Here is a 21,217-nt window from a genome sequence, read left to right on the forward strand (position 1 = left end):
AGCAGGGGCCCATCTTTGTTGTGTGTTTGTACAGCACCTTGCACTGGGGCTGCGAGGTGCCATGGTAATACATATAATAACCTGCCTGACCTAGTTTGGTGTTAAAATATGTGGGAGGACTCGCTCGAGGGAGATTTTGTTTGTGCACCTGTCTGCTTTGGGAAGTTCATTCTTTCACCAGCCTGGTGATCAGTCATTCAGAATGAAGCTGATGGGCATTGCCCAGATGGACTCTTCTCACATGATCTCACTGGAAACTACTTTTCCTTCAAACCCTCTCACACCCCAAAAAACAACAAAACCAAAACTGAAATGGAGAATTCAAAAGTTTATCTTTTGGGAGCAGAAACCCCTTAGGAAACAGGTTTACAGATGACTGGATCAGATGTTGCTATAGGTGTATGGAGATTCCTTGTAATCTTCCCTTCTCAAAATCATAACATTTCTTTCCTTTCCTGTCTTTATCTTCTTTACCCTCTCTGCTCATCCCCTTTTCCTTAAATCTCCTCTCTCGGATATAGGTGCAGTGAAAGAAAGTCCTCTGAGATGCAGCAAGGAAATCAAGTGAGATGGACTGAGACCTGGAGGGAATGGAGTTAAGATTTTAAGGAGAGTGGGAACTAAGATGTTGAGGAGCTCAAGGTGGGAACAGTGGCCCAGATCCTGAAAGGTATTTAGTCATCTAACTCCCATTAATTCCAACAGGAGTTAGGCACTTAATATCTTTCAAGATCTGGGCCAATGTACTTTGGACTTTGTAGAATCTGCCAGAAACCACAGGCAAGAAAATAATTGGCAACTAAATATTAAAGGCCCACAATTACATATAAAGATGTGTGTGTGTTCTTGCAAATACTATACAGCTGACCCTGGGCTTGGGGCCAAATATCCTTAGGGGGAGGGATGAAGTCAAAGTAGGGAGGTGTCAGGGGCACGGCTGTGTTCTTTGCACTCAATGCTGACGAGCAGTCCAGGGAGAAGCTGCGATTAAGGTAATGTCTTTTCATAACAAGCCACTTTTGTTAAAGCTTAATAGCAAATTACCTACTCCCAGGGAAGGGGAATCACTGCGGATATTTACTATGAAATACCTGCCCTTTATTTTCTCAGGCAAGGAAGAGTGCTTCTGCAGGAATAGCTTTCCTCCTCTTGCGTAGGTTTTTTTATGTAGTGGAAGCTGCTTAGTGTAAACTCTGACATACAGAGATGTAGACTGAAATGCCTGTATTGTTTTAATAGAGTTAGGCTGGGGAGAGGGTGATCCTAGATAGAATGAAGTCTCCATATACAGTGAAGTTGTTCTGTGAACACAAATGGCTTCTTTATAACCAAGGGCTCCTATCCCTGTAAAATTTGCAATGATCAAGTTGTGTTTTGCAGTGTGAGTGCCCAGACACTAGAGTGAATGGTGCTACACTTCAAAATAAATTCATTTTGAATATTTACAGGTTTTTAGTAGCATTTAAATAAAAGGGGTGAGGGTGGAGGCTATATTTAAATAAATTCTGGGAAAGAACTGGGCCAGGACAGATTTGTCAGCTGCCCTACCTGACCCTGGGAAAGGGCAAGAGAGCAGCTGGTACCCCAGGGACCACTCTGAAATACACTGTAGAGAGAATTCTATAGGTTGAGCAGCTGTTTGAGCATAAGCTTTCGTGAGCTACAGCTCACTTCATCGGATGCAGTCGGTGAAGTGAGCTGTAGCTCACGAAAGCTTATGCTCAAATAAATTTGTTAGTCTCTAAGGTGCCACAAGTACTCCTTTTCTTTTTGCGAATACAGACTAACGCAGCTGCTACTCTGAAATGTGTTCTGTTTGCGTGTTTTCCATAGGTTTTTTCTATTATTTGTATGAACATAGGGTCCTTTGTTGCTCAGGAGTCCCTCTGCCCACTGCTACCTGTTCCCCAACTGCAGCCATAATCTTGTGACTTCACGATCTCAGAATTAATGAGCAGAGGATTAGTACCCTTGCCAACCGCTGCAGGGCACTGGCAGAGATGGCAGCTCCCTGGGACGGATATTCTAAACCTGGGCCAAGCTGCAGCTGTACCTTCCGGCAGGGTTGAAATAGCTGCATGTAAATGCCTATATACCTGTTTATTCAAATGAGCTCTACATGCTCTGCTAATATTGACTCAGGATCAGGACTATGCCAAGCTAAATGGGTCAAAGGGATCATGCCTCTTGGGCTGGCCATGCCTGAACCTGTAGGGGCCCTTCTGTTGTCTGCAAATTTGCAAAGTAACTTACCCCACACCCTAGATTGCAATGGCTCCTTCATTATCTCTTCCACCCTTGTCTGTCTCTACCTCCATTTCTCCTACACCTAGTCCCTCCCTTCCAGCCCAAATTCATTGCTTTGTCTACTCCTGATCTCGTATCCATTGTCATGTTGCTGCCCCAGGCCCCTACATCCACCTCCCAGGTTTTGCACATCAAGAGCCCATGTTCCAAAGGACAGGTGAAACTGCACCTCTTTGTGAAATTTAGATCCAAACACTGCACACTTTCTTTTGCTTGCTCTATATCATACTTGCTGCTCAGGCCTTTAGGGTATGTCCCTGCTGCAGCTGGATGCGTGCCTCCCAGACTAGGTAGACAGACATACATTAGCTCTGCTCCAGCTAGCGTGCTAAAAATAGCACTGCAGACATTATGGCACGAGCTAGCCACTCGAGTATAGAGCCGGGGGGCGGGCAGGCTCAAATAGGGGTGGCTAGCCTATTCCACAAGCTCCACACAGCTATTTTTAGCACACTAGCTAGAGTCACAGGTTTCAGAGTAGCAGCCGTGTTAGTCTGTATTCGCAAAAAGAAAAGGAGTACCGGTGGCACCTTAGAGACTAACAAATTTATTTGAGCATAAGCTTTCGTGAGCTACAGCTCACTTCATCGGATGCATTTGGTGGAAAAAACAGGGGAGAGATTTATATACACACACACACAGAGAACATGAAACAATAGGTTTATCATACACACTGTAAGGAGAGTGATCACTTAAGATAAGCCATCTGGGAATGGATGAGTCATTACACAAAGTAAAACTATTTCCCCATGGTATTTCTCCCTCCCACCCCACTCCCCACTGTTCCTCTGATATTCTTGTTAACTGCTGGAATTAGCCTACCTTGCTTGTGGCACCTTAGAGACTAACAAATTTATTAGAGCATAAGCTTTCGTGAGCTACAGCTCACTTCATCGGATGCATCTGATGAAGTGAGCTGTAGCTCACGAAAGCTTATGCTCTAATAAATTTGTTAGTCTCTAAGGTGCCACAAGTACTCCTTTTCTTTTTGCGAATACAGACGAACACGGCTGCTACTCTGAAACCTACCTTGCTTGTCACCATGAAAGGTTTTCCTCCTTCCCCCCCTGCTGCTGGTGATGGCTTATCTTAAGTGATCACTCTCCTTACAGTGTGTATGATAAACCTATTGTTTCATGTTCTCTGTGTGTGTGTATATAAATCTCTCCCGTTTTTTCCACCAAATGCATCCGATGAAGTGAGCTGTAGCTCACGAAAGCTTATGCTCTAATAAATTTGTTAGTCTCTAAGGTGCCACCGGTACTCCTTTTCTTTTTTAGCTAGAGTCAGTCTTTGCAGGCCAAGAGGCACGCTATCAGCTGCACTGTAGACATACTCTTAGACTCTAGTCCCTGAGGCATGGACTCGCTACCTGTGGCACAGCTGCTCAGCGCTGGGTACCATCAGGGCACTAAGCCCCCACAGCTCCAAATAAAGTCACGGGGCTGCAGGTGCTCAATGCTTCTGAAAATCAGGCCCTAAAAAAAGCAGAACGGGCTGCAGAAACCACAGACAGATGGATTAAAGCAGGTGTTATAGGGTGGTGACTGGTTCTGCATGACGGGGACATGCACCCGCCCCCGCATTGCACCCACTCTGACACTATCCCCACCCAACACTGCACTCGCTCACCAGGCACCCATGTCTGCCCTAACGTGCCCACTCTGACTCTCCACCCACCCCACCAGGGACCCACACCCACATAACCCCCACCCCAACACAGTGCACACCTTGGCAGGGACCCACGTCCAGAATCCTCCACACACTCCGAGTGCTTTGGAGCAGGTGGATCCTTCCGCTCCCTGGGTGTGTGTGGGGAGGCGTCAGGGTGACTCTCCCCAGCGTCCCCCCGATTCTCTCTGTGGGGGGCTGGCTTCCCCTAGGGGCCCCGCCATTCTCTCTTTGGAGGGGGGGGCTGAGTCCCTTGGGGCCCCTCCATTCTCTCTCGGGGGGGGCTGGGTTCCCCCCAAGGGCCCTTCCATTCTCTCTCGGGGGGGGCTGGGTTCCCCCCAAGGGCCCTTCCATTCTCTCTCGGGGGGGGCTGAGTCCCTTGGGGCCCCTCCATTCTCTCTCGGGGGGAGCTGGGTTCCCCCCAAGGGCCCTTCCATTCTCTCTCGGGGGGGGGCTGAGTCCCTTGGGGCCCCTCCATTCGCTCTCTATGGGGGGGCTGGGTTCCCGCCCCCCAAAAGGGTCCTTCCACTATCTCCATTGGGGTGGGGGGGTCCCTCTACGTGTTGGACCGGAAGTGCGGCCGCGCCCCTACCTGGTCAGGTGACCGGAAGGAGGCAGCGTCAGCGCGGGGGTGGGGGGCAGTTGGGAGGTGGGCTGCCCAGCGCTGAGGCGCGGCGGAGCCAGGTGGGCGGGGGGGGGGCCCCCCGCCCGAGCGGGAACCAGCGCCAGAAACTCTCCCCCCCGCCCGGCGCGCGCGGCCGGCTCCCGCCTGCAGCCGCGGGGGGTCGTTGCCTAGCGCTGCCCGCGGCCCGGCCGCTGATTGGCCGGTCCTGGAGGAAGCGCCGCGCGGGCGCCCCCCTGACCCCGCCTCCTCTCCCGGCAGCTCCCCGCCCGCCATGGACACGCCGGAGCAGACGGTGGCGCGCGCGCGGGCCGCGTTCCGCGCGGGCCGGTGCCGCCCGTGGGCCTTCCGGCTCCGGCAGCTGCGGGCCCTGGAGCGGATGGTGAAGGAGAAGGAGACGGAGATCGCCGCCGCCCTGCAGGCGGATCTGCACAAGGTGCCCCGCGGATCGCGCCCCTCACGGGCTGGCTCCGGGTTCAGGGGCCTGGCTTAAAACCGCCCCCCCCACCCCCCACGCCGTGGGCTGGAGGTGGGTGAGCCGGGCCGGGGGTGGCTGTGGCCGCCGTGCTCCCTGCTGGGCTCGGCCGCCGCCTGCCTTGCGGCTCAGGCTCCGAAGCCGGGTCGCGTCCGTTGTAGACGTGCGTCTTCTGGGGGCCTTTCCCGCTCCCCGCCCCGCGGGACGCGCGGTCGCCGTCCGTTAGAGGCGGCTTCGCTTTGGCCCCATCCCGCCTCTGGCTCCGGGGGTCTCTCCCGTAACGGAGCGAGCTGACGGAGCGCGCCGCTCTTTGCGACAGAGTGAATGCAACGCATACAGCTTCGAGATCCTGGGAGTGCTGGGGGAGATCGCCCTGATGGTGGACAGGCTTCCCACGTGGGCTGCCCCGACGCCGGTGTCGAAGAATATAATGACGCTGACGGATGAGGTCTACATCCACCATGAACCGCTGGGCGTGGTCCTGGTTATCGGGGCTTGGAACTACCCCTTTGTCTTGATTATGCAGCCTCTAATAGGGGCCATTGCAGCAGGTAGGCTACAATCCCTTGCGCCTTGTTTTGCTGGCCTTTCCGGGTCACCCTTCCTCCCCTTAGCGTGTTACAGGCTCAAGCAGACAACGCGTTGTCTTGATTTTTGTCTCTTAGGAAATGCTGTAGTAATCAAACCTTCAGAGATAAGTGAAAATACAGCAAAGCTTGTAGCTGAGTTGATCCCACAGTACATTGACAAGGTCAGTAAAAGCCAACACTCCTGACTGTTGCGTTGTTTTGGGTTGTTATGCATTTGTCTCCTAGTGCCTGGGCCCTGGGCAGATACAAACTTTGTATCCGTATCTGATCCACGAGCCGCAAACGTGATCTGAGGATATCTGAAGATATTTGCAGGGCTCGAGACATAAAATTTAGATCCGCATCCCTCCGTACACATTGTCTGCAGACATAGTGGATATCTGTGGATTTCCATGGCTCTGCCGATCCAAGTTCCATCTTGCTAGGTGCCATACAGGCATGTAACAAAGATGGTTTCTGCCCTAAAGAGTATGCAGGTGGATACAGCAAAGAGACAGGGTGGAGGGGGAGCACAGGCCAACAGTGAGACTATTATGAACAACAGGATCAACAGAGGGGAGTTTATGGAGGGATTAGAAGGAAAATAATAAGGTGGCTTTGCAAGTGACCATGAGGAACTCGTGCACAAGGGAATGGTCCAGGCAGTTAGTGTATTGTAAAGTCAAGCAGGCTATTCACCTTTCCGTTGAGTGTTCTGAACTGCGTCTGAAGGACAGGGTTCTCTGTGGGACCAAGTGTGGTATCTTTCCTTTCAGGTCCTGCTTCTGTGTTAGAAATTAATAGGAGTTTTGCTATTGACTTCAGCAATGACAGATTCAGGCCTCCTGAAGTTTGTCATGAATGGTGGTGACCTGCTCTCTCCATAAGTATCCAAACTCTGCAAGCCAGGATGCTGCGATTAGGATTATAGCACAAAGGGGATCCAAGCACTTTTGCATCCTGACGGCTATTGTGAAACCCTGCTCTGTTTAAATAGGATTATTTTGCAAGTTAACTCAGGCACTGTAGAAGGGTAGCATTACTGTTTGGTAGCACCAGGGTTGGGGAAGCAGCAGTATTTCTAAAGTGAACAGCTGCTGCTTTAGTGCTAGTGACATTGAATCAAATTGTTGCAACGACTCTTAGTCTGCAGTCATAGCTACTTGGGTGTAGAAACCTGACTGTTCCTGGCCATCTCTGGGAGGCTAGTGGGTCTCTGAGCGCTCTGAGAGGATAAAGGTCAATCCACCTCTGGGCCTATATGTGTCCTACCAATCCCTCTTAGGGTGAGATTTGCTGCACTGCTTGTGCTCCTCTTTAAGGCAGGTAAATGATTCTCATATCCTAGCCCTGACAGGACTTGTGGTGTTTGAGTGTTAAAATCTCACTGGGGATAGATGTAAAAACTACCAATTTGATTGGCCCCAGCTAGGAAACTGCTTCAGCCTCATTTTGGTGGAGAGCTGCCTTGAAATCCCGAAACCTACGAGAGTTGGCACAATAGGAAAGTGAGGGGTGGGTCCCTGCAAGTGGTTCTGTATAGTGTGGGAGAGTTGAAAGGTGGCTTGAATGCCAGACTTTTTGCAGACTTTCATTTTCCAACTCCTCTATTGTCTAGCTCTGTGCAGGGCTGGCAGGTGGTTTGCCAAAAGGGAATTCCTTCTTCCCACAATATTAAACCAAACCAGAGTTTTCTATGCCTTTTGCAAGGGGAACTGAGTAGCAGCCGTGTTAGTCTGTATTCGCAAAAAGAAAAGGAGTACTTGTGGCACCTTAGAGACTAAAGCTGTAGCTCACGAAAGCTTATGCTCTAATAAATTTGTTAGTCTCTAAGGTGCCACAAGTACTCCTTTTCTTTTTGCAAGGGGAACTGTTAACCAGCTTCTCATTCAGCCTGGTTTTGTCTACGACCCAGTTAACATGCTGCAATTCTTCCCCAACTGCTGCCACAGAGCATTTCATTGTGTCCTTTCTTACAGACAGTTCAGGCTTCCCCTTCTTAGGAACACAGGACTAGCCATGTTGGATCTGACCCAAGGCCCACCTAACGCTGTATCTTGTCTGACAGTGGCCAGTGCTAGATGCTTCCGGAGGTGCAAGAACCCTTCCAGAGGCAGAAGTGTGCTAATCTTTCCCCTACCTGAGGTCTCATTCTGGTCTCTAATAGTTAGAGATTTGCGTAAGCCCTACAGCATGAGGTTTCCTACCTGCTGGTGGTGGTGGTTGTGAAACACTAATGCCTGCTAGTACCCCCACATTTGACTCCATGTGTCTGCCATTTTGAAGAATGGGGATGGGATGGCACGCCCTGGCTAGAAGAGAACAGGCTCCGTCAGCTGGAACGCCGGGCAGTAAACACTTTAGTGTAGTCCATGCCTTGCTAAAGGAACTCTAGGTAGTGGGGTTAGCAGCAGCAGAGGGTTAATTCTCCCCCCACCCCAGGCAGCATTAGCAAGTCAGCCCCCTTTTTAATGAGCATCGCCAGGTGGCCCAGGAGACGCAGTTGCCGTCTGTTGTAGGTATTTCCTGCAATGCTGCAGTCATGCCTGTTTAGACAGTTGTCTAAAGATAATGAAGCCATGAAAGTAAACCAGACTTCCCATCCTGCTGTATTGTGGTGATTGATCCGATGACTTCTACTGACACGTCGGTAAAAACATCCAAGAGCGAAGAAGCAAATGCCGTTTCCGTACCAAAAACCACTGCTGTTGGCTTTGATTTCATCTTGGCTTCTGTAACCTGGTGCGGGCAATAATTGCCTCCCAAGTGGCTGTAGCTTTGTTAAAGCAACTGGTGCTTTGCTTGCAGGAGTCAGACTCTGGGTCTGGAGTTAACTGCTCACATCAGGCAGGGGAGACATTTTGCAGTGTTGGGATTTCCAAGCAAACAGTCCAAACAGGATGAGGGCTGCATTTGCAGTGAACTTGCCATGCAGCAATAGCAAAGTAACGATATCGTGTTACAAATCTCTTGACATTTATTGCACCAAAGTCAAGTCAGTTACACAAACGTCTTGCTATTTCTATCTGCATTTGAAGGACCTGTACCCAGTTATTAATGGAGGGGTCACGGAGACAACTGAGCTGCTAAAGGAGAGGTTTGATCACATCTTCTATACTGGGAGTTCCCAAGTGGGCAAAATTGTCATGGAAGCTGCTGCCAAGCACCTCACCCCTGTCACTCTTGAACTGGGTGGAAAAAGTCCGTGTTATATTGATAAGGACTGCAATATTGAAATTGCCTGCAGGTGAGCTCATCCTCTAGGGATTCTAGTGCTGTGGGCGGGGTGAAGTCCATGAGGAATGTTTGTGGCTCACAGTGTTGGACACATGCCTCCCTGACTATGGTGGTGTCTTATGGCCAGGCTGTCCTTTCCTACACTGGTTTCTCTCTGTCTTGGGGTATTGGTTGTCTCCCACTTGGCCCCACTTCTGCATGTTTGAGTTTTAACAAATAGAAACTGAAAGATGAACCTTTTATTTTAGCATGTTTGGCTCTGTTAATGTTTTTTAAAAGCTTTTATCTAATTAGTTTAAATAAATTAGATGTAGCAGTTTTCACAATTGATTATACTTGACTGACCACATTGGGCGAGAGAGGAGACTTTAAAAGCTGAAAAATTAGGTTAATCTGCCCCCTCGTTATTTAAATAGACCCCAGTCTTGCAAGTTGTTCCATGTGCAAGTAGCTGGCAGGATCGAGGCCGTGGTTTTGGATTTTTGTTTGTATCATCCCATTCAGTTTCATAGCCATCCTGCAGAATCTAGAACAAAGGGCATATGTCCAGAGTCCCCTAGCAGCGATCTCAGAACACTTCCCCAGACTGGTGTATGGCAGTTGCCGTGCCTTGATGGGACCCTGCTCTGTGAATTATTGAGCAAATACTTTGAGAGGTCTGTTTTAAAATAAGAGGCAACATTCTTTAAAGCAGCTGTTAGAGGCCTAATTCAGGTTTCAGAGTAGCAGCCTTGTTAGTCTGTATTCACAAAAAGAAAAGGAGTACTTGTGGCACCTTAGAGACTAACAAATTTATTTGAGCATAAGCTTTTGTGAGCTACAGCTCACTTCATCAGTAACTCCGCTTACTATGGATGCTGGGGTATTAACATTTTTGTTGCAGCACAGCAAAAGAAAATGGCTCAGATTGAAAAATTGTGGAGAAGCAGTATATTCAATATTCTATTGTAATTCAGTTCTCCAGTTGCCTGAGCAGAGTTTGAGGATCTAGTATGGGGGCCCCAAGGCTTGTGTTAATCGTAAGAGTGCAGAATTCTTTATCACAAAAAAATCATAGCATGGTACAAATGACTTAGGTCGCATTTCAGTCATTGCAGCCACTGAATTTTTTAGTCCCACTTGAAGTCTCACTTTGACTTTTCCGGATTTGGTGGGTGGTACCATCTTTCCCAGAACATCCAGATATATATGCTTACATGTCTGTGCTGCTGTTTAATCATGTAAAATTAGACTAAAACCTGTATTGTTTGTACAAACATGTACTAACAGTCTTGCTAGGCAGAGACTTTGGAAGGCTGCAGCCTGTAGATATGACCAACTGATAGCCAATGCTGACGCAGAATGTTACAGAAAGATAGTTGCTGTACCTTGTTCAAGGCTATTGCTCTAACTCTTGGCTATTTTTAATTAAAGCAGAACACTGCAGGGTTCGGGTGCTCTTGAATTGCTTGAGTTTGTGCTGCAATGGATCCATTGCTTTTTAGCATCTGCATGCAGCATTGGCTTCAGAATCCCTTGTCAGCATCAGCTGGGGGGATCCTCTGACTCGTAATAGGGGTCCCTATGAGATCGGTTTATCTAGATTTCAAAATGGGTTTGCCGATCACTAGAAAAGAGCATCATTGGCGTGTAATCTCTGGTAAGAAACATCCCTTATCTCCCCCTCACGAGTCATCCTCCTGCAGGGAGGTGTGCTCCTGGGAGAAGCTGAACAGCAAGATAGTAATCCCTTCAGAATGGTTCGTGGTGGGTGTGGTGCGTGGGTAGTGCCCCATGTAGAGATGGCTCCTCTTGTCAGTAAAACACTAGTAAATGGAGATCAATTCTTTTCTTCCATCCTTAGACGAGTAACTTGGGGGAAGTATTTGAACTGTGGGCAGACCTGCATTGCCCCCGATTACATCCTCTGTGACCAATCCATCCAGAACAAAATAGTGGAGAATATCAAGAAGACTCTCAAGGTAAGTGTTAAGTGACGCTTGTTTTGCAAATCTGCAGCTGCTTTCACTGTAATTGTAGCTGTGTGTGTTTTGCCCCCAGAGTTCCCGTAATTACGAACCTGTATTTCGGGCTCATGATGGTGTCAAGTGTGTGCCTTGAAATGTTTGTAAACAATTTGACAACTCCAAAGCCCTTGTCATAGCAGTGCCAGGTCTGGGGACTTACTCTGTCAGATGGCCCCACTTGTGTTTCCTGGCATCCATTCAGTTTTCCCAAGCCCGTAGAGTTTCAGATCTGTGCTGTGCAAATGTAACTGGAAATCCATACCTGCAGAGAGCACACTAATACGTTTCAAGGAGATGACAGGCACTTCCGAGGCTGAGAAATGGCCTCATCTGAGTAATGACAGGATTTGCAGCCTCTGCAGTAGTCCAGCTGATGTCTGTGCTGACCCTGACCTAGGCAGGTAGGTGCCAGATTATTGACCAAACATGTCCAATTTTTAAACCCCCCCTCGTCCCCCCCCTTTTTTTTTAACAGGAATTCCATGGGGAAGATGTAAAAAAATCTCCAGATTATGAAAGGATCGTCAACAAGCACCACTTTAAAAGGCTCGTGACGCTGCTGGAAGGGCAGAAGATAGCTTACGGAGGAGAGACTGAGGAGGCTTCGTGCTTTATAGGTATTCCTCCTACATTTGCTTGGGACAACAGGGTGGCATATAGGTGTGACCGTGATCCTTATGCCCAGCTAGTGTTCTCTCCTCTCTGAGCTGATGTGTAGTCAGACTTCTGGCTCATTTGGCCTGTGTTTAATCCAGTTGGTGCATAGGATTAAAATAAAAAGCAAACACATTGGAATATCTCCTCCTCCTGCAGCCTAATGTTCCTAAGGGAGAGGTGTTTCTGGCAGCTGTTTCTATGTTTTGATATAGCTGTTCATTCTCCTCAAGTCTAGTATGAACAAAACACTGGTGAATGGCAGAATAACAGACCATCTTTGGTTTCCTCATTTTCAGGTCTTTCCCCCCCCCGCCCCAAGCTTTCAGACTCCTATTAATCTGTACAAATCTCTTCTAAGTTGCAGAGACTTGTGGTGCCAGTTTGGAAGTCACACCATGGTGCAAAGCCTCTGGTTGTGCTCAGGTGGTGCCCGCACCACAGCCATGAGGCCTGCCTATTGCCTTCCCTTTTTAAAAGGGATAAAGCATGGGGCTGGGTCCAGGAAACCTGGGTTTGTTCTCAGCTCTGCCACTGACTTCCTGTGTGACCACTTGACCTAACTGCTAATGATGCATACTGTAGCCTGGGCCTATAATAAATGCCATTTGGTACTCAGGTAAGGAGAGGAGTCCCCTAAGGTTCTTGTCCCAGAATCAGACACAACAGAGTCAAAACTGACAAGTTCAGTATCTTGTAGGGAGCCCCAGGCTGTATGGGAAGGGCACTCACCTGGAGAGCAAAACACAACCTTAACCACCTTTTATTAATACAATTAATAGAGACAAGAAAGCTCCGAACCACAGAAGCAAATAGCAATAATAGAGTATTAGAGAAATCTTAGCAGTTATTTCTTGCCTAGCATATGCTCCTACTTATATACCCAAACCCCTTTCTTGGAGATCTGGTGGTCAGAGACGAGAAAAGGACCAGCCTTGTCTCCGGTATGCAAAATGGGTCTGATGGTCCAGATCCCCAGTACCTGAAGATAGGTGATAAAGGATTGAAAGCTGGAGGCTAGCTGCCTTCTTCACCTGAGTTCTTGCTTATATAAGGCCTGGGAATCACCCTGAATGTTCATACAGACACTCTTCCTGCTCTGTCCATATCTAGCTTCCTCACCCTTGTAATATTGGGGTGCCTTTCCCTGATCAGCTAGCTTATTTATCCCTATTGCCAAAGCAAATTTGTGATTAGATGCCTGCCAGCGATCCTGTCCAAAAATATCCAGGCTTAGTATCAGTTCAGTATTCCTGCGGCTGCTTAGTCTTGTCAACTTGTCTCATAAGCAAGCTATTCCCAGTTCCTCAAAATCTAGGGTGACCGTTGGCCACGTTATTTGTGCTAAAGGTCAGAGGCCTATACTTCACTTACGCTAACTTGCTTAAGCCAGTGTCTTACAGGATGCCGACCTGTAGATTCCTTGCATTACTGCTAGTGAAATAAGGCTAAGCTGGCCCTACGGGCTGCATACCCACCTTACTAGATCAACAAAACTGCATTTATTTTCTTTGAAAATTGAGTTGGGGAAACTAGCTGTGCTTGACCATTGCTGAGCTAGATGCAGGAGAGCAGGTGGTGCTTCTTGAGCAGAGCATTTATTTCCCTATGTCCTAACTCAGTTTTCTCCCCTGTCTGCCATAGCCCCGACTATACTCACTGATGTTAGCCCAGAATCCAGGATCATGAAAGAAGAGATTTTTGGCCCCCTCCTTCCCATCGTGACTATAAAGAGTGCAGATGAAGCAATTCAGTTCATAAATCAGCGGGAGAAGCCGCTTGCCCTTTATTTATTTTCCAATGATAAAAAGGTAGGTCCTGGGCTGTTGGACACACAACTCTGCCCTGTGTATTATAAACACAGAGCCAGGTTCATCCTTGGCACAGCTTCACTGAGTGCATTTGCCTTTAGCTCATGTTAAATCCCAGCTCTTGGTTCCTGTGGAATCAGATATTCCCAAAGCTCCTGGAACTCGGGGGGCAGGAAGTAACTTAAATCAATCTATTTTGCCCTCACACCCAGGAGGGAACACAACATAGATGGGGCATTTTTGCAGACGGCTTCCCACCACTCCACTGCTCATCATAATAGATCAGGGTGACCAGGCTCTCAAAATGGGTCAGGCCTGTTCATACACCACCAGCCTAGTGTTATGTAAGAATGTGTAGCTTGGCAACATAGCAGAGACTGAAATACTAGCTCAAGTAAGGACACAGTCAGTAACAGAGGCTGGTAATCTTTAATTACAGTATTAGGCAAGTTGAGGCCTCCAGACTTGCAAAGACTGTAGCTAGTACCGATCTTGTACAGACCATTGAATTGGCTATTGCTAGTGGGAACGTGATAAAGCCAAATATATTATAAGCAAAAGGGAAAGGGGTGTGTGTGTCTGCCTGGGAAAGATAACTCTAACCCAGCTGCTGGTGCAGTTCCACAGAGGGCAGTGGGGTTGTACTCGTATAGCTAAGAGAATTTGCTGTCTTGAATCTGAACTTCTAGTTCTAAAAGAGGAAAGAACTCAATGCAGAGTATTAAAACTCTGTACAAAGGGTAGCTCCTCCTGGAAAAGACAGTTATCAGGCATCTCAAAGTCTGAGCATGGAAGGCTCTTGTGAAGTCATCACCAACTTCTTCATTGTGACACTTAGCCCAAGTTAGCCTGCTTGCCAGCCCTTGGAATACAGCTGGTAATTCAGCACTCTGAGATTTTATTACATTTATAGCCATATAAAACCTGCATCCTTTATGGATGGTTTCTTAGAGTATTTCCCTAGTAGGCCAGTCTCTGGGTTCTCTCAGGGGAATTTTTCAATCCTTCCTTAGTCAGGGCTGACGAATTCGCAGCTGAATTGCAGAGCTGTGTGATGTAACCCTGATCATGCACCTGTTCTCACCTCTTCATTCTCACTGCATTTAGCTTTGAAATATTAGTCCCTTTAAACATGTCTAAAACTTGACTCTATAGTGGTGATCTTAAAACATTCATCACAATGCTGTAATCTGACAAGATGCCAAGGAAAATGTTGGCTGCTACATGACCAGTACATGGTGCTGTTTTGGAGACTTCCAGCTCAAAAATTTTTGCCCATAAAATGTGTCTGGAGAAACAACATTTCTGAAGCCACAGATAATAAACTTGATGGGCGGGTTCCCATCATCCCTAAATTTCTTTGTCAAGATAGTTTCTATCATAGTGTTGATCATCCATCTAAAACTTTATACTGAACGCAGCCGGTAGGTTATTTGGTATTGTATCGTCTGTTTGTGTTTTATTAGTTGATCAAAAGGATGATATCGGAGACCTCTAGCGGAGGTGTCACTGCAAACGATGTCATTATGCACTACACTCTCCCAGATCTGCCCTTCGGTGGAGTCGGTGAGTTACAGGAACTTTGTGTAATAAACCATGAGTGTGCTGTGTAGTGCTGCTCTCTGTATCTTAGCCACTGGTTCTTTCCAGTGATCTCATGATGGATCAGAGCCTTGGAGTTCTGTGCAGCAGGTGGCCTCTAGTCCATCCTAAAAAATAGACAGACAGCAGGTTCCCATAGGAAGGTGCTGGCCTGAATTCCTCCCATTTATCCTTAGAACAGGTAGATACACACCCATAGGCAGCTTCCAGCACACACACCTGCACTGCACCAACGTTCCTCCACCCTGGCCTGGAATTACCTCCTCTGTGGATGAGCTGCTAACTCAGTTTCCAGGCCCATTCAGTCCTTGGTCTCCCTGCTGAGAGTGCCATCAAGGGGTCCTGTTGTGATGTCAACACCTGTCCTCTGGAAACGGGACTTAGATCCACCAAAGGTTTGACAGAGGGCAGGTTACTGACGGGGCGCTGGGTTTTGAAAGGAACTTGTCTAGTGAATTCCCACCTATGGTGCATGTTCTGTGCCTTTGTTTTCATGTGGCACACTGCTAGCCTGGATGTGCCTAACTAATTAACTTGCCCAACCAACTGCATGCTAACTAGTGTGTGTGTTGAAACATTCAGGGAACAGTGGAATGGGCAACTACCATGGCAGACACAGCTTTGAGACCTTCTCCCATCGCCGCTCCTGCTTAATTAAGTCTCTGACGATGGAAAGTATGAACAAAATCCGGTACCCGCCAAACAGTCAGAGGAAGCTGGACTGGGCAAAGTTCTTCTTCTTGAAGCGATTTAACAGAGGCCGACTGGGGCTCATTGCCCTGGCCCTGCTGGGAGCCATACTGGCTGCGGTGATAAAGGTGAGCTTTGGGGCTCTGTTTTTCTGTACCATTGCGTGTTTTAAATGAGGGTTTATTTCTGAGCCCATTTAGCGCCAGGAGGTCCCACTTCCCAGTCTTGCTCCTCTCCTAGAAGCTGGTCTACTGTAACTTTTGAGCCGAGATCTGTGTGAAAGCAGGGCCAGTCAGAAGCTCTCAAATCTGCTTCTCTCACTTAGGCTAGCAGGATCCAGACTGGTAACAGGGCTGAGCTGATTCTTGGGTAAACCCTCTGAGTCTGCTAGGCCATTATTGCTCTAATTCGATGAGTAACGTGTGAGAAACTGAGTCCTCCTCCTGAAGAACCGGGGTTGGGACATGGCTGGATGGGATCTGCATGAGCTGCTTCCACAACTCTTTTGTCATTAGAGCTTTCTTTGGAAGTAGGTTGGCTACCTGGCTAACGAACTGAATATGTGGCACTTGCAGCTGCACATTACTTACAGGGATACTGTGGAGGGACTGGGCTGAGAGGGGAAGGTTGGCTCTTGGCTCTGCTGCAGACACCCCTCTGGATGTGGGAATACTTCCCTCCCTCTCAGAGGTGCTGTTGAGCTCTGGAGACGGGGAGCAGGGCTGTCTGGGTAGCATGAAACTCTTTCAGTTTGGAGTAGATGGAGGATTCAGGACGGTCCATTATGCAAAATGTCGTAAAATTCCAAATGAACAACTTCCAGTAGTGCAACAAACCAGGCAGTACATGCTGCCTTGGGGAAGTGAGGGTAACCAGGGGCTGCGTGTGCTGTCATGCCACACAGCATACATGTCAACTCTAACTTGTGAATCTTTCCTGCCACAGCATGGGTAGACTTGGGGACAGAGGGGAATGGTAATAGTAGATCAGCATGTCAGTAAAGACTGGTTGAATTGGAATCGCCATTGGGGATCACATCCACTGTCCCTCTAGTGCAAGATCCTGTCTGACAGTGGCCAGCCAGAGGTGCAAGATCCCCATATCAGGCAATTGCAGGCTAATCGTTGCCCACCATGAGTGGAGTAGGTCTCCACTCATCAGATTGGCTTGATGAGCCCCGAAGCACACTGTTTTCTGTCCCTTCCCGAATTCTTTATTACCATGCTCTATGGGATGAGTTCCCTCTTAAGCTATTGTGCCAGTCTTGTGACCAACTCTCTTTAAAATAAGGCCTTGTTCTGCCATCTCCCCGCACCTTATTACGTGCTTCTCTCAGTGAAGAGGGTGACTAGTGGCGTTTTTAAAAGCATTTGGGTTTTCCCAAAATCAGTGACGTGCTGAAGAGAAAAGCCCTGTGTGGTGTCTTGGCAGTGCAGACACTGTGCTGGCTCAGTCATTGCTGAGGAGCAGCAGGTTTCAAAGCCCAGCTAGTCCAGCTGAAGCAAGATAGGACTTTGCTTGTATGGCATATTACAGACCCCGCTTGTAGAGGGGGGAATCTTTCAGAGCAGCAGATGTGGATACAGCCTGGAGTGATGCAGGCTTTCCTTCCGTCCATCACTTTGACTCTTTACCCTTACAGCCTGGTCACATGGGGGTTGTGAAGGGATAATTCTTCTCTTGCATGCGGCATCTAGGCTGTGGATTCTACACAGTACTCAAAGTAAGAGTCAAAAGGGGCGTGATAATAGGGAATAAGAGAATGGCAAGTGGGCCAGGAAAATCAGTGTCTATTGGATCTAGTCTGTTCAAGTGGGGAATGCGCACCCACTTTTGTTAATATCTAGGAGTTGGAATTTATTCCATCTCTTTGCTGAAGTTATACAATATCTTTCTTTGCCTTCACAGGTGGCTTACTCCTAAAAAAAAAAAGTGACCTGACCTGCTATAACCAATCCGCAGTACTTGTATCCTGACTGCACACTTTATGTAATGACCTTTTTCAGCTTAAGAGTTTTACTTTTTTTCTATGAAATGTTAAGTGCACAAAACAATGAGAAGTAATGTAAGAATGCACTAGCTAGTAACTGCTTGGGCTGGCACTTCATGTGATTTGAAAAGCCATGCGGCAATCAAGGGATTAATGCAGCAGTGGGCATAAAGTATTGGTCATGCAACCAGCAGTGAGTTGGAAGAGAAGTGCAAAGCAGGAAGCAGCAGCACCCTCGCTGCTACTCCATGCTGTATAAAGACCACGTCAGAGGTGGTCTGCTTATGTCTTCTCAGGACTATAACCTTTGCTGGAGAACTAGAACTTGGGCTTACATTTCAGTCTGTGAGCCATCACAGTTCAGTTCCTCCGATGATTTTTCCAGAGTCCTCCAAAAAGAGGGAAATCAGGACCTGATACACTTAATGTAAAGAGTAAAAGCCCAAAATAAAGCAGAAGTAGCCTTTTTACATCTTAATAGGCAGAGACGTTTCCTTTACAGTTCTTCCCTTTTATGGTACCTTCCTAGTGTTGTACTAACTATCTTCCACACCTCGTAATTAGTGTGGTATGTCTTCCTTTCTGGGGTGGTGGAGACAGCATTGGTCTTGAGTATTAGTAGAATCTGACTCAATGTACATTGAGACTGCTGCTCACATTCTTACCCAGGTCCTGTGTCCTTAGAATCTCCCCCGGAAAAAGATTGTTAGCCACTCGTTAGCCCTGTGATTTAATCTGACAGCACATTCAACTGGCTGCAGCTTCCGAAGTGAAAGACCTGCTACAACTGCTAGAGGGTCGCAGGGCATCTCTTGTAATGTTGCAGTCACCTGTGCTCCTATCTGCCAGGCTTGCATTTTGTGATTCAGGTGCTGTGTTTAGAGCATTAGGAATTAAAAGAACTCACTCATGGCATATTTCCATTTGCTGCTGAGAGAAACCAGAACATACTTTCAAGTGAAGTATACCTAATCTTAGAAAGACACCAGTTAATTAACAGGGGACGACGTATTTCAGCTGAAAGGGAAGATACTGGATAAACTTAAGCACTAGAAGAGATTCCAGCTTTTTAAAACAAATATTTTTAAAGAATAAGGAAAATAAACTACTTGATATACTATTAAATTTAACTAAAGAATTTATATTGAAAAATGATTTGCCTTTTGTTCAGTAGATATAAATGTATGATGTTTAGTTAAAAATATATATATATATATATATATATATATATACACATTTTGAACGTACTAAATAAACACTGACTGACTGACAAGAATGAATTGAGCTTTGTTGGTTCAGTAGAGGAGGCAATATAGATAAGTACCTGAGAGGGAGTCAGGAAACCAGGTTTATATGCAGTTCTGCCACCAATTCACTGTGTGATCCCAGGCAAGTGTCTTCACTTGACTTTCCCTATTTGTAAAGTGGGACTATTTACCCCCCAGAAAAAGCCCTTTGACCTCTAGTTGAACAGTGCTCTGAGTGGTAAGCTATTACAGATGTAAACCTTTCATGCTTCTGTCTGTCAGTATAGCCTGGTGCTGTGGTGTACATGACTACAGGTTAGGGAGGGAGCCCGCAAAACTATACTGGAAGCTTCACACTAGAGCTATAAGTATTATTGAAATCTCCTCCCCACCCATAGATAGGCAGTGAGGTAAGGAAGAATAAGATCTGCACATAGTGTTCCTGTGTCAAATGATTTAATGCTAATGCAAACTCCTTTGGAAAGCTGTTCCTTCAGCTCTCCCCATATGGAGCAGTTCTTTAAGGCAGCCTGCATCTAAAGCAGAGACACCACTGTTGAGAGCGGAGTTGGAGAATATGCTCTGAAGAGGTTCACAGCTAACTAGAGCTCAGTGATTATCTTCTGCCATGGCAGCCGAACACGAATATGAATTTCAAACCAGAGGAGCTATTGCAATACCCTAATTGGCAGCTTGAGAGATTTATTCATCATTAAGTGCCATTGAATCACCATGCCAGCAGTCCTGTACACACACAAGCATGTTCAATGCTTTTTTTGCCTCTGTTTTCACTAACAAGGTCAGCTCCCAGACTGCTGTGCTGGGCAACACAAAATGGGGAAGAGATGGCCAGCCCTCTGTAGAGATAGAGGTGGTTAGGGACTATTTAGAAAAGCTGGACGTGCACAAGTCCATGGGGCCAGACGAATTGCATCCGAGAGTGCTGAAGGAATTGGCGGCTGTGATTGCAGAGCCCTTGGCCATTATCTTTGAAAACTCGTGGCGAACGGGGGAAGTCCCGGATGACTGGAAAAAGGCTAATGTAGTGCCCATCTTTAAAAAAAGGGAAGAAGGAGGATCCTGGGAACTACAGGCCGGTCAGCCTCACCTCAGTCCCTGGAAAAATCATGGAGCAGGTCCTCAAAGAATCAATCCTGAAGCACTTAGAGGAGAGGAAAGTGATCAGGAACAGTCAGCATGGATTCACCAAGGGAAGGTCATGCCTGACTAATCTAATCGCCTTTTATGATGAGATTACTGGTTCTGTGGATGAAGGGAAAGCAGTGGATGTATTGTTTCTTGACTTTAGCAAAGCTTTTGACACGGTCTCCCACAGCATTCTTGTCAGCAAGTTAAGGAAGTATGGGCTGGATGAATGCACTATAAGGTGGGTAGAAAGCTGGCTAGATTGTCGGGCTCAACGGGTAGTGATCAATGGCTCCATGTCTAGTTGGCAGCCGGTGTCAAGTGGAGTGCCCCAGGGGTCGGTCCTGGGGCCCGTTTTGTTCAATATCTTCATAAATGATCTGGAGGATGGTGTGGATTGCACTCTCAGCAAATTTGCGGATGATACTAAACTGGGAGGAGTGGTAGATACGCTGGAGGGGAGGGATAGGATACAGAAGGACCTAGACAAATTGGAGGATTGGGCCAAAAGAAATCTAATGAGGTTCAATAAGGATAAATGCAGGGTCCTGCACTTAGGATGGAAGAATCCAATGCACCGCTACAGACTAGGGACCGAATGGCTCGGCAGCAGTTCTGCGGAAAAGGACCTAGGGGTGACAGTGGACGAGAAGCTGGATATGAGTCAGCAGTGTGCCCTTGTTGCCAAGAAGGCCAATGGCATTTTGGGTTGTATAAGTAGGGGCATAGCGAGCAGATCGAGGGACGTGATCGTTCCCCTCTATTCGACACTGGTGAGGCCTCATCTGGAGTACTGTGTCCAGTTTTGGGCCCCACACTACAGGAAGGATGTGGATAAATTGGAAAGAGTACAACGAAGGGCAACGAAAATGATTAGGGGTCTAGAGCACATGACTTATGAGGAGAGGCTGAGGGAGCTGGGATTGTTTAGTCTGCAGAAGAGAAGAATGAGGGGGGATTTGATAGCTGCTTTCAACTACCTGAAAGGGGGTTTCAAAGAGGATGGCTCTAGACTGTTCTCAATGGTAGCAGATGACAGAACGAGGAGTAATGGTCTCAAGTTGCAATGGGGGAGGTTTAGATTGGATATTAGGAAAAACTTTTTCACTAAGAGGGTGGTGAAACACTGGAATGCGTTACCTAGGGAGGTGGTAGAATCTCCTTCCTTAGAGGTTTTTAAGGTCAGGCTT

General features: G+C 47.4%; 1 protein-coding gene and 1 long non-coding RNA gene across 3 annotated transcripts; one reads left to right on the forward strand and one right to left on the reverse strand.

Annotated features, from left to right (window-relative positions):
- Nucleotides 1-315: 315 nt before the first annotated feature.
- LOC122456972 lies at nucleotides 316-4,710 on the reverse strand. Its single transcript, XR_006276194.1, has 2 exons — nucleotides 4,571-4,710; nucleotides 316-581 (listed from the first exon to the last, which is right to left on the reverse strand). It is a non-coding gene; the product is annotated as an uncharacterized LOC122456972 (long non-coding RNA).
- On the forward strand, nucleotides 954-18,901 carry ALDH3A2 (aldehyde dehydrogenase 3 family member A2). Of its 2 annotated transcripts, XM_038375392.2 has the most exons (11): nucleotides 954-992; nucleotides 4,862-5,036; nucleotides 5,395-5,626; nucleotides 5,741-5,826; nucleotides 8,683-8,891; nucleotides 10,725-10,842; nucleotides 11,363-11,504; nucleotides 13,186-13,352; nucleotides 14,819-14,918; nucleotides 15,537-15,772; nucleotides 17,553-18,901. In XM_038375392.2, exons 2-11 carry the CDS (start codon nucleotides 4,875-4,877, stop codon nucleotides 17,565-17,567), a joined length of 1,467 nt encoding a protein of 488 aa, XP_038231320.1. In that variant the 5' UTR covers nucleotides 954-992; nucleotides 4,862-4,874; the 3' UTR covers nucleotides 17,568-18,901. The 2 variants fall into 2 exon arrangements, with proteins under 2 accessions (XP_038231320.1, XP_043355280.1); XM_043499345.1 differs by lacking the exons at nucleotides 954-992; nucleotides 15,537-15,772; nucleotides 17,553-18,901 and adding an exon at nucleotides 15,131-15,520 and having other exon boundaries at nucleotides 4,743-5,036.
- The last annotated feature ends 2,316 nt before the right edge of the window (nucleotides 18,902-21,217 follow it).

Source organism: Dermochelys coriacea, chromosome 17 (genome assembly GCF_009764565.3).
Source record: "Dermochelys coriacea isolate rDerCor1 chromosome 17, rDerCor1.pri.v4, whole genome shotgun sequence".
NCBI classification, from domain to species: domain Eukaryota; kingdom Metazoa; phylum Chordata; order Testudines; family Dermochelyidae; genus Dermochelys; species Dermochelys coriacea.